Source organism: Protomyctophum parallelum (genome assembly GCF_964188405.1).
Source record: "Protomyctophum parallelum genome assembly, chromosome: 10".
NCBI lineage: Eukaryota > Metazoa > Chordata > Actinopteri > Myctophiformes > Myctophidae > Protomyctophum > Protomyctophum parallelum.
Genome location: NC_139704.1, coordinates 37,160,417 through 37,174,712, shown reverse-complemented (window position 1 = coordinate 37,174,712; position 14,296 = coordinate 37,160,417). Strand labels below are relative to the sequence as shown.

General features: G+C 43.6%; 1 protein-coding gene across 1 annotated transcript in view; it reads right to left on the bottom strand.

The window, feature by feature from the left end:
* Positions 1 to 219: 219 nt before the first annotated feature.
* Positions 220 to 14,296, bottom strand: part of ptpn20 (protein tyrosine phosphatase non-receptor type 20) — a gene marked incomplete at both ends in the record, with an annotated part of 69,246 nt that continues 55,169 nt past the window's right edge. The window contains 11 exons of the mRNA XM_083775021.1: positions 220 to 330; positions 683 to 745; positions 1,463 to 1,678; positions 2,415 to 2,749; positions 5,865 to 5,955; positions 7,123 to 7,271; positions 8,393 to 8,532; positions 10,615 to 10,700; positions 11,992 to 12,143; positions 12,920 to 13,322; positions 13,743 to 13,904. Coding sequence (XP_083631147.1) covers positions 220 to 330; positions 683 to 745; positions 1,463 to 1,678; positions 2,415 to 2,749; positions 5,865 to 5,955; positions 7,123 to 7,271; positions 8,393 to 8,532; positions 10,615 to 10,700; positions 11,992 to 12,143; positions 12,920 to 13,322; positions 13,743 to 13,904 — 1,908 coding nt within the window. The remainder of the gene's footprint in view (positions 331 to 682; positions 746 to 1,462; positions 1,679 to 2,414; positions 2,750 to 5,864; positions 5,956 to 7,122; positions 7,272 to 8,392; positions 8,533 to 10,614; positions 10,701 to 11,991; positions 12,144 to 12,919; positions 13,323 to 13,742; positions 13,905 to 14,296) is intronic.

Genomic DNA, 14,296 nt, shown 5'->3' with positions numbered 1-14,296 from the left:
AAATCGTTAACACAATCACAGCACTATAAATGATACGATAAGTGAATTCAGAATCCTGCTTCTTTCGCATGTCATTACGGATCCTGTGGATAACAGGGTGATAACACTGTCCATACTATAGCCCGGTCGACCTATTACCAACCCATGCAGTCATAGGGTTGACCACTGCGGCGTCACCACAGCCTGCAGTCCTTTAGTCTGTGCTGGAGCTGCGAACACTCACACTACTTTGTGGTCTCGGGGACTGTCCGGTTGCCATTGGTTTCCATGAAGCTGTAAAATCCCCTGTAAAACCTCCAACCAGACTTTGTAGCAGAAGAGGTACTGTTCCTGAAAGGACACGAGAGAAACAACGGCCGTTGTCTTACATCGTAATACGACGGTGTCACGAAAATAGCGGATCTATAAGCGCGCATGGCGTCTTCGTTGCGACACAATTTACAATTTAGGCATTTAGCAGAAGAATTTAAGAAGGAACAACATAATTATGGTAACAGATCAAATACATAGAAATAGCCATCAAGGATCATAAGGACACTTATAAGAACATCTGTCTAACAGTAGAATATCTGTAAAATGGAAACTATGACGCGTTGTGAGCTTGTAGGTCTCCTATTTTACACTTGCCAAAGGTTGCATTTTATTTAAAAAAAAGTGAAACTGTGCTGTGGCCGGTACTCACCTTGGTCTGAATCATCCCGTACCGCTGAAGTCTCATCTGTTTCACAATGTCAATCACGTTAATCTGGGGACACAGATGTATATATGTATGTTATGTACTGTATGTACGTACGTATTTATGCATGTACAGTATGTATACCACCCAGCCCTCCCGAGCATGACATAAGAGAGAGTATGACGTATCTAAATGACCGTGAGTAACGGTCAGATCACACTCATGCAACGGACATATTTGAGGGGCGCTAGCCCTACAGGTTAAATGTTTGTTTTTAGTTCAATGTTTGTTTTAAAAACGCCATTGACAATGAAGGGACAATTTACATCATATTGTCCCTCATTACATCATAAATGATTGTCTCTTTATTGTTAATGGCATTTAATGTTTGTGTTGGCACCGTTTGTATTGCATCACCATTACCATCACCTAATCAACATGAGTTAGACTTTAATATATTAGCGGCCCTCACTTCACACGGGTGTGATTTTGTATTATATACATCGTCTCTGTCGGGTGGAAATATATGCCCCAAAAAACTTTACTTTTCAGGATTCAAATACAAACAATATCCAAAATAGCAGATCGACAAGCCGAGCTTGTAGATCTGCTATTTCGGATACTTCCGTGTGACGCCCGTAGTATGATTAAGTATGGCGCTAACTTACCGTACGTAAAGGAAGAAAAAATAACCACACATACATTAAAAAGTTAGAATATGGAGATAAGAGGTTCCCTGGCCCACAGCGCACACAGATAAGACACATATGGCTCACAGGCACTCACAGGCAAGTCGTTCTCGATGAGGCTGAGGATGATGTCGGTGCAGATGAGCACTCCGGCGCGTCCGATGCCGGCGCTGCAGTGCACGGTGACGGGGCCCTTGTGGTGCACGGCGCGCAGGTAGCGGATGAAGCGCACCAGCTGCTCCGAGCAGCGCGGCACGCCGTGGTCGGGCCAGCGCGTGAACTTCAGGTGGCGCACAAAGTGGGTCTCGCCCGTCTGAAAAGGTTGAGAAAGACCAAGTCGCTGGCTGGTACTTTTAACCCATTGAGACCTTAGACCACATTCTTCAAAATGTCTTCTAAATAACAGTTTTCTGAAAAACCTGACACAAATTCTGACCTGATGGGGGTGAATCTGGGGTAGAAGAGGAACGTTACATAGTGTAGCTTTAGTGTGTTCATCAATTTCTACCTTTGAGCTAATAGAGCCTGCCTGCTTGCTCAGGGGATAAATGTAATCTTGCATGACCAGCAGAGACATTTAAAAAGGCCAAAGCTTAGGACGACTTGCCACCATTTTTGCCACCATTATTTCCACTTTCCTCAGAAACTCGACTTCTAGTGACATCATCAATTGGGAATCCAACCTAATAGATACTGCAGGCTTTCTATTCCTGAAAAGTTAACAATTCTATAATGGAAGCCATCGTTCTGACGATAATTTTTAATCTTGTTTTTTTTCCTTGTTTTTCTGCCCGTGATGCTGTCACTGGAAGACGGGTTTCTGACCTGCCCACAGCCCTCCTATGAGACACAGACCCGAGTAGATTATTTTTCTTTTTTTTTGCTATTTTATCATGAACAACAGTGAGGACCAATTGGTTGCAAAATGGTGCAGTGGTTCTAAAGGGTGATACTCATGTCTCACCTGGGTCTCCACCATGCGTATGCTCTAAAGGGTGATACTCATGTCTCACCTCGGTCTCCACCATGCGTATGCTCTTATGTCTCACCTCGGTCTCCACCATGCGTATGCTCTTGATGTAGAAGTACTCCAGACACTGGTGGTTGTCCAGGTGCAGCTTGTAGCGGCCCACCGTCAGCGGCGCGCTCATCCTCTCGGGCCAGTACTTGTGACACTTGACCCGGCCGCGCTCCACCTCCTGGGTCATCATGGCGATGACGTCCGACTTGTTCTCCCACACCATCTGCCAGAAGGCGGGCACGGTGGCGGGCAGCGGGCCCTGGCACGAGATGTAGGAGAACTCCTCGCCACCCACCGGCATGCGGATGTAGCTGGCGTTGATGTAGTCCTGGCTCTCGCCCAGGGGAACGCGGGTCTTGTCGTCTGTTGCAGCGGGAAATGCAGAGAGAGAGCAATGAGACCTGAGGTGGGGTCGATTCCACACATGTCTTCTTATGAATCCTAACTTCCTGAGTGGTGCTCAAAGATGTTCATGTCAAGGACTGACAAAATTGTAGGCTATGTATTGGCCGGCCGACCCACATTTCAATATGTCGTTCTGGGGCCCCCCCCCCCCCCCCCCCCCAGAAGCAAAGATATGAGTTCAAAACGTTCGCTGTTAAAGGATAATACATTAAAAGATTTTAACACATTGTCTCGATTTTTCAAAAATAGCAGATGTACAAGCATTATATTATCTGCTATTTTTCAATAGCTAAAGTTTAAACTAATGGTTAAAAGAGGGAAGGTAGACAGGAGAAAGAAAGAAAGAAAGAAAGAAAGAAAGAAAGAAAGAAAGAAAGAAAGAAAGAAAGAAAGAAAGAAAGAAAGAAAGAAAGAAAGAGAAAGCATTTACTGTATATGCTAAACGTGCAGGACAAAAATGTGTGCATTAGATTAAACCATGAAATGGAAGTAAACACTTTTTTATTTTTTTACTATAGAGAGGTTTCATATGTTTCTTAGAGGTTTCAAAATACACGATTTGTCACATCTGTTAATCATAAACAAACCTCACAGGCAGACAATTGTTGCCCTGTTGTTGTTTGGCCCACAACAAGCTCAGCCATTCAACAGTACATGGTAAATAAAGCCAAGTCAACAAGCCTGGAGGAGCCGGGCAAAACAAGCTGGCGCAGTACAGAGGCTTGTTGACGAAGAGAGAGAGACAGAGAGAGAGAAAGAGACAGAGAGAGAGAGAGGTGATGCACTGAGGGAGGCCAGGAATGTTTTTCGGGGGGGGGGGGGGGGGGAGTCTTCCTGCCCGCCGCATTTCGCGAGGTCAAAACAACACGCGTTCGGAAATGCTCCGTGGAAAATGAAGTAGTCAGGCGCTAATATGAATGGATCGCTGCGCTAGTCCCAACACAGTGGACGCTGCTTCCTCCTGAAAGCACATGCACGCTCAAGGCGTTCTCTGGGGGAGCAGCCCAAAGGCATGCCGAGCAGATGGAGAGGTGTGTGGTGGTGGGGCATTCTCTCTAGGGGACACTATCTTTGTCATCGCCCTATAGTCCATCTCAACTCTCTGACTCCCTCTCTCTGCCCAACAAGGAGCACTTAAAAGGCAAACTTAAGAGGCAAATATTGTACTTCTTACGCCACTATACAATTATTTGACACGTTTGGTTACTAGTCACGTTGCATATTTAGAATATAAATACAAAACGCACATAAACCACATCAGCCCCTCAGGTCTTCTGTTTTCTGTTATCCCTACAAAACGGTAACCTGACTCTGCCAGATGGTGGCGGTACTGAGTACCGCCATGGCGGAGTCAGGTTAACACAACGGATGCTGGGGTTTAAGTGGTTAAGTGATAAATTATTATGAATTATTGTATCTTAAACTACCCAGCATGCAGCACATACAGTACAGTAATTAAAATCAGCCCCACCTTAAAGTGATGAATGCATAACTAGTAATTATACAATCCAATAATATGATTATGAAACGGGCCATTCTGCATAATGAGCACTTTTACGTTTGGTACTCAAAGTATACAGTAGTAGGATGCCAATACGTTTGTATGTTTTTGTATTTTTTTTCTCCTTTTTCTACTCAAGTCAGATTTTGAATGCAGGAGTATTTCTACATTGTGGTACTGCTACTATTAATTCAGTAAAAAAAACACCATTGTGTGTATGCAATGTGCATTACTGTATGTACACACTGTATGTAATTCTTATTTAACACGCACGCACGCACACATGCATGCACACACAAATCTCTACACATCCCATGTAATGTAAAGCCCATGTGTGTCAGTGATTACAGTAGTGCATGCTTGTTCTTTCATGCTGCCAGGCTGTGGTGTCTCTGTTTACTCTTCTAGAAGCTGATCTGCAGACCTCTTATTAAACCGTAACAGAGCCTGCAATTAGCTTCCCAGACTACCGTATTTAGTGCTGTGGTAATGACCTGATAATTACGGCATAATGCTAACAGATGACACCATCACACATTAACTAAAGGCGCGGGCGGAATTATGAGCTATTGGTACATGGTAAATAAATGCTTGGTGCTACTGTTGGGGCATTGTTTGGTGTAAAATGAAAAAAATAAAAAAGTATTCTTGAAAATACCGTGAGTCCTAATTCCTCGTATTCCTGTAAACAACAGAAACTAAGCCAGTTTAACCTGGCCATGCCAAGAAAAGTGTTTACAAAGGTACGGGCCCTATAAATGCCAGGTCTGTGAGTTTACGGCTTTTTACGAGCTCAAGAACAGCGGCCAAATACAAACCAGTAGGGAAACATGTATTAAAGTATGGGTGCTAAAATGCAGTGGTTCTCAAATTGGGGTCCGGGATCCCCAGGGGGGGTGGGGGAGCTCACAGTGCGCAATGTGAGCTTGTACACAATACATTTTTCAGATGGGGGTCAACAATACACATCAACTTAGGGGTCCTTGACATGAAAATGTTTGAGAACCACTGTGAAACCTGTCCTGATATCACTCCCACTACTACTACCACTTGGGTCGTGGAAGTATTTTATCTTTTTTAGATTTTATCTATCTATCATCTGTACACTGTATTCCAAAAATAAACAGCGATTCGGTCAGGTATGCGACTCTGTTTCGTTTATGATATCGAGTTACATTTGATAACATCTGTGGTTGGATTTCTTTGTACTTTTTCACCATCAGCTGATGCTTCATGTCCAGATGAGTAACATCGTCCGGCTGATTTCTTTGTTTATTTTTGGAACAAAGTTCTTATATGACGCGATCTAAGATTTCTCTATTGGGACTCTTCTCAACAGAGTACATAACTCTGTGACCCGGGGCGTTGTCAGACTTCGGTGCTCTATAACATACACGGGCAACCGGCGGCCCGGCCGGGCCACATGCGGACCCCACTTTCACTTTAAAATCAGCCCTCAGGTTAATACCCAAATACAGTTACTGATATATTATTGATTTCATCTGTTGAAAATGATGCAAAAGGATTCTGCCTCGGAAGTTGAAACTGGACGGCAGATGGAATGACACTTACATGGTAGGATGTCCCTGTAGCGGTTCTTGTCTCTGTTCTCCGGGGCTTTGCCCACCAAACAGTTGTCAGCGGGTTTCAGATGTTCCAGAGCCTGCAACACACATTACATCATCATCCACACTCATTATATATACCACCCTTTCACAGGCTCTAGAGCAGTGGTTCCCATCGGTTTTTGCCCGTGACACGCAGACTAGTGAAAATAGCAGATGTACAGTACAAGCCTTGTAGACCTGCTATTTTCACTACTATGTAAACATTTGTTTTCTATATTATGGATTTTCTTCTTACTGTGAAAAATAAATGAATTGAATTTAAATTTCATGTTATTTAAAAAATATACAGTATATATAGTTTAATGTGGTTTAATGTTGTTTAATGTAATCAGAAAGACATTTTCTGTTTGGATGTATGGGCTGTCAATGCCAGAAAGTAGTTTAGTAGGCGTTCCCGCATAACTTCTGTTCTGGGTATGATGATGATGTCACGCCCATACCCTCAATTCCTTAGTTTTACAAACACAGGATATGATGTTATAACCCAAAGTGCCATATTGGTATCACTTTTTACTGTTAATGTTAGAACATTATCACTAAAATATGTAATATTAACACTTAAGTGTTTTGACAATTATTTGGGGGCCCACGTGCAAATACCCTCGCGGCCCACCAGTGGGCCATCGGCCCAGACGGTCGAGAAGCGCTGTGCTAGAAGAGCCTGCACCAAAACATGACCTCATCATCACTCATCGCAGCTGGTTTCAGATGACACTGTCGCTGTGATGTAAGACAGATCATTTGTCTCAATGTGTGTGCGTGCGTGCGTGCATGCGTTGTGTGTGCATGCGTGCATTGTGTGTGCGTGCGTGCGTGCATGCACGTGTGTATTACTATAGTTGTGAGGACCAAATATCCCTACAACTAGAATATGACAAATAGACATTGGCGAGGACCATTTCCCTGGTCCTCAGAACAAGAATGGTCGTTTTATGATTTTTAGAGAAACAATTAGAAACTACAATTAGAAAATGATTCAGGTTGTGGTTAGGTTTAGGAATTTGAAGTTTAGGTTTAGGGATAAGAAATAGTTTTTTTTAAGATTTATGCCTGTTCTACAGTTCTACACTCAGTTGTGCGCTGAGAAAATAGCCGATCTTCAAGGTTGCGACACGTTGTGGCGTTCGCTTGTCGATCTGGTATTTAAAAAAAAAACATCACTGTCCTAAAAAGCTGAAAAAGGGGTCAGAGAGTAGACCCACCATGAAGTCTTTGACCAGCTCCTGCTGGTCCAGCTGATGCTGCAGGATCTGGATGAGAGCCTTGACCCTGGAGCCTGAGTACTGGCTGCTCTTACACGGAGCGATCAGAGCCAGCGAGGCCAGCTCCTCCTCCGACACGATGGGAGGACCTGAGAGACAAGACCAAAAATAACTCAGCCTGACACGTCTGACATTAGAGAGGAAAATTTTATATATATATCGTCAATGTCGGGCGGGAAACCTCTTATCTCTGTATTGTAACTTTTTTGTGTGATTTCCGTAAACGAACGCCCTACTTGGATCATAGTGCGTCACACAAAGTGCAGCAGACGTGCAAGCTCGAAACGCAAGCGGGAAGCGACGCATTTTGAGCTTCTCGATCTGCTACTTTTGCCGTTTTTGAATTTGAATCCTGAAAATCAACAGTTTTGGACATATGAGGTTTCCACCCCGACAGAGACAGAGAAATATACACAGTAGTATAAATATATACACTATTATACCACAGGTCGTTTCGAGGAAGCAATCTGATTGGTTGAAACAGCCTTCTAGCCGTGGGTTAAACCAGCACCATTCACCACCTAATCAAAACAAAGAATTCAGCTGCTCTGTTCTCCCAGAGCGCTAGCAAACTTGGTGGCTAGGCTAGCTAATTTCTTGGGACATTTGTGGTCGTAGTGACTACATCTGTCATTAAAAAAACAAAAAAAAACAGCGATTTTCTTAGTTTTAAGGGTAACTGTTAAATTATTGTTATAATTGCAATATTACACTCGAGGGTGTGGTTTAACATGATTATCCCATTCTGACCTGAGATCAGATTCATACGAGGTTTCCACTGGACACACACTGGTCTGATTAACCCATTCTGACCTGAGATCAGATTCTATAAAAATGTCAGTCGTTCTTCGATTTTTCAAAAATAGCAGACCTACAAGCCCTACGGGCTTGTAGATCTGCTATTTTTAAATAGCTAAAGCATAACGTAATGCTAGCACCAAAAGGGGTTCCCGCCCAGAATGGGTTAATGCCACTTCAGTGATGCTTGCAGAATTCGACTTCGTCTCATTCCTGACCGCCTCACTGTCGTGGCAATAATCACGTTAACATAACACACACCCTCTCGTGTAATATTGCTTAAGTATACTGGCATAGCAGAGTGGTGTAAAGACAGTGGTGACAACTCTGTTCACTCCAATGGACCCGTTTTATTACAGCAATTTCTGGGAAAATATTCTGAAAGATTGCCGCCGCACGCCAATAACTGTACCTGTTGGGGGAGTGCTCGTTTCCTGACCGTTGGGTTCGAAGGCGTCGTCGTCCTCGTCGCTGCTCCAGCCGTCCGACTGGTGGTTCCTAATGTCTTTGGGGGTTGGGGGCGGGTCCAAAAGCGTGGTCACAAACTGTTTCCTGGGGGGATTCAGGGGGGCAGGGGTGAGACCTTCATGTGTGGGGAGAGGGGTTGATGATATCATGCAAGGCAGGGCTTCCATTCCCTGCGACCTTTCCACCTAAAATGCAGTATAGACGACAAGAAGCTAAGATAATCTGTGGGCTATTATAATCCTACCGTTTCTCTACGTCGATGGGGGGGGGGGGGGGGGGGGGGGTGCCCGTGGGCCCAAATGGACCCTATGACTCTTGACAGTGTTCATTTAAGTTCCACAGAGTAGGACCACAACACCACTTTTCAACCTATCTTCATATTAATTGGTCCTCACTAATGTTCATGATAAAATACCACAGTTTCTTTCTACTCGGTCTGTGTCTCACAGGAGGGCTGTGGGCAGTTCAGAAACCCGTCCACCAGTTACATCATCGTTAGGCAGATATTTTTTAAACATTTAGAATGAATATCTTTTTATTATCGTTCCGTGATCGCTTTTCAGGAATAGAAAGCCTGCAGTTTCTATTAGCTTGGATCCCCCACTGATGATGTCACTGGTTGACGGGTTTCTGAATTTCCCACAGCCCTCCTATGAGACACAGAGTAGAAAAAGATTGTGCTATTTTATCATTAGTGAGGACCAATTATATGAAGATAGGTTGAAAAGTGGTGAAGTGGTCCTTTAACACTGAGGATTTAATAGTGTAGATTGGGGTGCCAGTGCAAAAAAAGCTTTATCAAAAGGGGGACTGTGGCCTAATCCCTAATGCATGCCAAACTACGAGATCTTGAAATAAACGATACTGGGGACCCTACTCGACACTGTGAAATCCTCAGTGGTAATTTAATCGAGTTACAGATCTATTTGGACCCCTTGGTGGTCCCAGAACCAGACGTTGAGAACCAGTGTGCTAATGTCAAACTGTTGGCTAGCTAGCTAGCTACTGCTACAGCACGGCACTTCCTACGCAGTGGTGGAAAGTAACTCACTACATTTACTTAAGTACTGTACTTATAAGTACAACTTTGAGGTATTTGTACTTTACTTGATTGAGTATTTCCAATTTCCAATACTTTCACTTCTACTCCACTTTACATCTCAGAGCCAAGTATTATACTTTTACTAGTTACTTTGGAGATTTAGATTTAGATAAAAAAAATACATTGAACACTTCAACTCTATATACAATTTGGCCATTTGAAAAAAAAAAATATATATACAAACTTGTATATCGGCTATTTTCAACGTGTGAAATGGGGCATTCTGCAATATGAGTATTTTTAGTACTTTAAGTACATTTTGAATACATCTAAATTGCAGCATTGATACTATTACTTAAGTAAAACATTTGAGTACTTTTTCCACCACAGTATGTAGATGTGTGTTGGAGGAGGGTTCATAATAAACATAGCATCACAAGAGAAAGACTGGTGTTTCATGTATGAATCTCTCATGCCCTCTGGTGGTACAAGGTGGTCTAAGTGCTATTTTTGGGGAGTTAGAATCAAAAGTAAGTAAAGTTCTATATTCTGATAATAATCATTGCTATAGAGCGTTTGTTTGTCTCCCCCATCTCTTTAATAAACAAAATCCATTACATTTCAGGTGGTGGGTAGGGTAACCAATTTCATACAATCAAGAGAGAAAGAACCCATTTATCAGCTTTTTATAGTGTTCCAGTTTTGTCGGCTCATTTTCATCATCTCCAGTTTCACTCGTTTATTCGGTATCCTGTTTAAGTTCTCTCTCCTGAAAAGTAACGTTCTACTTATCAAAAGAGCTGGAGAGAACAACCCCTCTCTATAGCAGTGATTACTGTAGCTATTTAACATTTATTTTAAGGTCACGTTCAACAATAGACTGAACCAAAACAAAGACAAGGAAGAGACTTGATTCATCCATCGTCGCGCGTCGGCACGTACCGCGCAACAGAAATAGCCGGCCTTACAAGCTCACAATGCGTCGCGTGGAGCTTGTAGATCGGCTATTTCCGATACACACAACACTGGCGTCACACGACGGGAGTATAAATTAAGCATATAGGACAGGGAGGAGGAGGAGGATGGGGATGGGGGGTTAGAGGAGAGGAAAAAGGAGCTACTACCTGTCCGAAGCTCCATGCAATATGTCAGTGACACTGAGGGAAGGGCAGCAAGCTGGATGCGAGGGCGTGCTGTTGCAACTGGACGTCTAGTAGTCCACGGAAAGGCAAGGGAGAAGGAAGGAAAGCAGGGGGACACAGATAGACAGCAAGGGGTTAAAAGAGAAGAGGCAAGGAGCGGTTAGCATTTCTTGTACAAGGACAAGTTCAGTGTTATGATCCCACGTCGAGTTTCTGTTTTGTGCACGAGTGTCGTGTAGTGTAGTGTGTGTGTGTGTGTGTGTGTACTTGTATGACTATAGCAGTGAGGGCCAAATGTCCCCAAGTATAGTGACCAAGTATATGACATTGGGCCAGATTCACTAAGGCTATATAAACCCATATTTTGTGTGCAAAGGAATTATCCAAACTTCCCACGTTAGTAGTCTGATTCAGTAATCTGTTTTTGTATGTGAATTTTGCCGCTCTTTCTCAAGTTGCAGACTTACATGGGACCACAGCTTGCTGTATGTCATTAGAATGCCTTATTCTAGACTACTAACGTTGGAAGTCTGTTAAATTCCTTTACACCCCATATATGGGTGTAAACAGCTTAGTGAATCAGGCCCATTGTGAGGGCCATTTTCCTGGACCTCACCTGACACCAGAGAAGGGCAAGGGTTATAGAGGGCATGCATAAAGTGAGTGGCACATCGAGTGGCAAGGTGAGTTCAACGTTGTTTAACGTCATTTAATGCACTCAGATAGGACTTTTCTGTTTGGATATAAGACCAGAAAGTTCTTCTTCTTTTTTTTTTTTTTTTGCCACTCAGTTCCTGCATAACTTCCTGGATATGATGATGATGATGATGATGTCACATGCATACCCGCTATTACAGTATTAAAACATGTATTTTTTTATTCATTTCTTTTATTATTTTGAGTGAGGCTTACTATTAAGCAGAGCTTTAGCTCGGGGAAAGGTGTCGGACTAGGCAGCTACAGGTTAGGTTTAGGGGTTGATGTTAAAGATGGAACGCCGTGATTTTTTATCTCCAGTTTTTCATGTGTTTATGAGGTGACGGTACACCCTTTGATGTGGTTTTATTTAAGGTTTCTTCCTGGAGGCTGAAACCTTGACAGTCAAACGTGCCAATGAAATAAAACAGTGATATAGTGACATCACAATCAGCTGTGGGCGAGGCTTCAGTTCAGGTGGATCACCACCCATCACCAGCCACCAGGCAAACCAGTCACAGGTACTTAATGAACTGGTGGCGTGTCCACATAAAAACAACATTGAACAAATGTTCTATAATATTACTAATACCTGATGATCATGTTTTAGGGTGGAAAAAAAGCACCCTAATGTGTGTGTATGTGTGCGTGTCTGTGCGTTACCTGGTCGATGACAGTCTCGTCCCTAACGACAGCCAGTCTGTGTCTGGGATGCGGGGCGGAGACCAGGAACACATCGTCCCCTGCGTTGATCCCATGGTCCGCGATGGTATCTGGGCCAACGACATGGTGTGTGATATACAGGTAGTTCAGCACTATAATCTATCACATGAGAGTGTTATGCTGTCGGCGCAGAAACCTCATATCTCGTATTCTAGAAAGAATTCACTGTTCTGGACATAAAATGGACGGTATAAAATGTTTATACCGTCTATAAATGTTTGCATTTCACATGGTTCAAGTATAATGAATCTTAATGATCCTAGCTACAAAGCATGGGTAGTTAGATTGACCCACCAGTTTTGAAAATGATCACTAAACTAGCATTATTTTGATATACAAATCTGCATGTTAAATGCAGTGATTCACAGTTCCACATGGGACTACCTTTCTATCTCACAGACCACGGTATTTTTGCGTGAAGGATGGTGTTAAATTCCTTCCTTTGTGTCCACCTGGGCTCTCAATAATATACCACAGTAGAGATTAATGTTTTCTCTGTGCTGATTTAGCACTAATGTTAGTTTTGCTTATTTCTGTGATAGTTTTACTGTCTATTTTTAGCCTTGTGTAACCTTGATTAATGTTTTTTGTCTATTTTTGCTTTGTTATGGTGTTTGTTTTGTGAGTATATTTTTGTCTTCATATTTTAGGACTAATGTTTCTTGTGTACTCTGGGAAGACTCAAGCCTGATTTATACTAAGTTACTTGTGTGATGCTGCACACACACGGAAATTACAATGCATCGACGTACACTAGGGTTACGTAAATATTAATAATTTGAGTACTTGATTCCACCACTGATTAATGCCAGTAGTCAACAAGTCATTGTACTGTCCTCTCAAAAAAGTAATACATGGAGGCTCTCACCGTGGGGCCGCTCAACCGGATAGATTAGCAGCGCATCAGTCGAGGAGGATTCGGGGACGTGGTGTGGCGGCTGGTCGGCCATGATGATGCCACCGGAGGGGTAGGGGTAGGCCGTCATGTCTGTGGCGGCGGGGTAGGGGTAGGCCTGCGTGGTGTCTGCGCCCGCAGGGTACGGGTAGGCCTGCGTGGTGTCTGCGCCCGCAGGGTAGGGGTATGCCTGCGTGGTGTCTGCGGTGTAGGGGTAGGCCTCCGTGGCGTCTTCGGCGCCCTCGGGGGGTTCCGAGTCGTAGCACGGGGGCTGCAGGATGTCCCTGCAGATGGTCAGCTGCACCGTGCCCTCGGCCTTACGCAGGATGTCCACCACCTTGCTGTGGCTCAGCCCCGACACGATCACTCCGTTCACCTGGCACACACACACGCACACGCACACGCACACACACATCCACGATGAGGCCCTCGTTGTTGATTTGGAACTGCCCATAAGTCTGACATCCTGATGCAACCTATACCTATTGATGCCTGTTGCAACCTATACGTTGTTCTACCTTTGACGCCGGCGCGCTCTCTGTGTCTCATCAGCTATTGCTATACATGTAGCAACATAACTATTTAAAAAAAAGAATGAATCAGAATTTGAACGTTTTTTCAGAAACCTTAGGTCAGGCCCTAGAAGGCCTTCCCAGATTCGGCCTCAGGCATCAATGGGTTAGGAAATATCGAACCAATGAAAAGTATTAAAAAGCTCTTTCGACAAAAAACCTCCTAACTCCACTTGAGCTAAATGTTTCTTTGGATTTTGGAGTTAGGTGTGGACTATAGTTACCTCCAGCAGAATGTCTCCTACTCTCAGCCTCCCGTCCAGCTGTGCCGCTCCACCGGAGCAGATCTCGTTGACGCGGAGCATGCTGCCATTAGTGCCTCCGACCAGAGAGAAGCCCAGGCCCCCTCCCTCTGCCTTGGTGAACTCCACCTGCATGATGCAACTCTGCAGCCGGAGGATTACAATTCAGCTTTATTGTCACATCACAGTTTTACAAGTAAAAAAAAAAAGTGGGTGAAATTATTTTTTGTGTGTCATTTTTTCAAGACAAAAAAAAGAAAGGGAAGAAGTGAGGCTGGGGGGAGGGGGGGTAAGGAAATGAAAGCAGGAAAGAATAAAGTTTGAGCGCTTTAAGCGTTTGAGCGAGGAAAGGGAATGAGAGGAATCATTTTGGGGGTTTGGAAGGGCTTAGCGTGTATGTCTGTAATGGAGACACATCCAAAAGTACAGGTCCGACCAAGTGTTTTTTTCCTGCGATTAATATAACGCAATTATTAAGTGCTGTAATTATATATATTTTTAGAACAAGGACGATTTCTCACTGCAAATGGAATCAT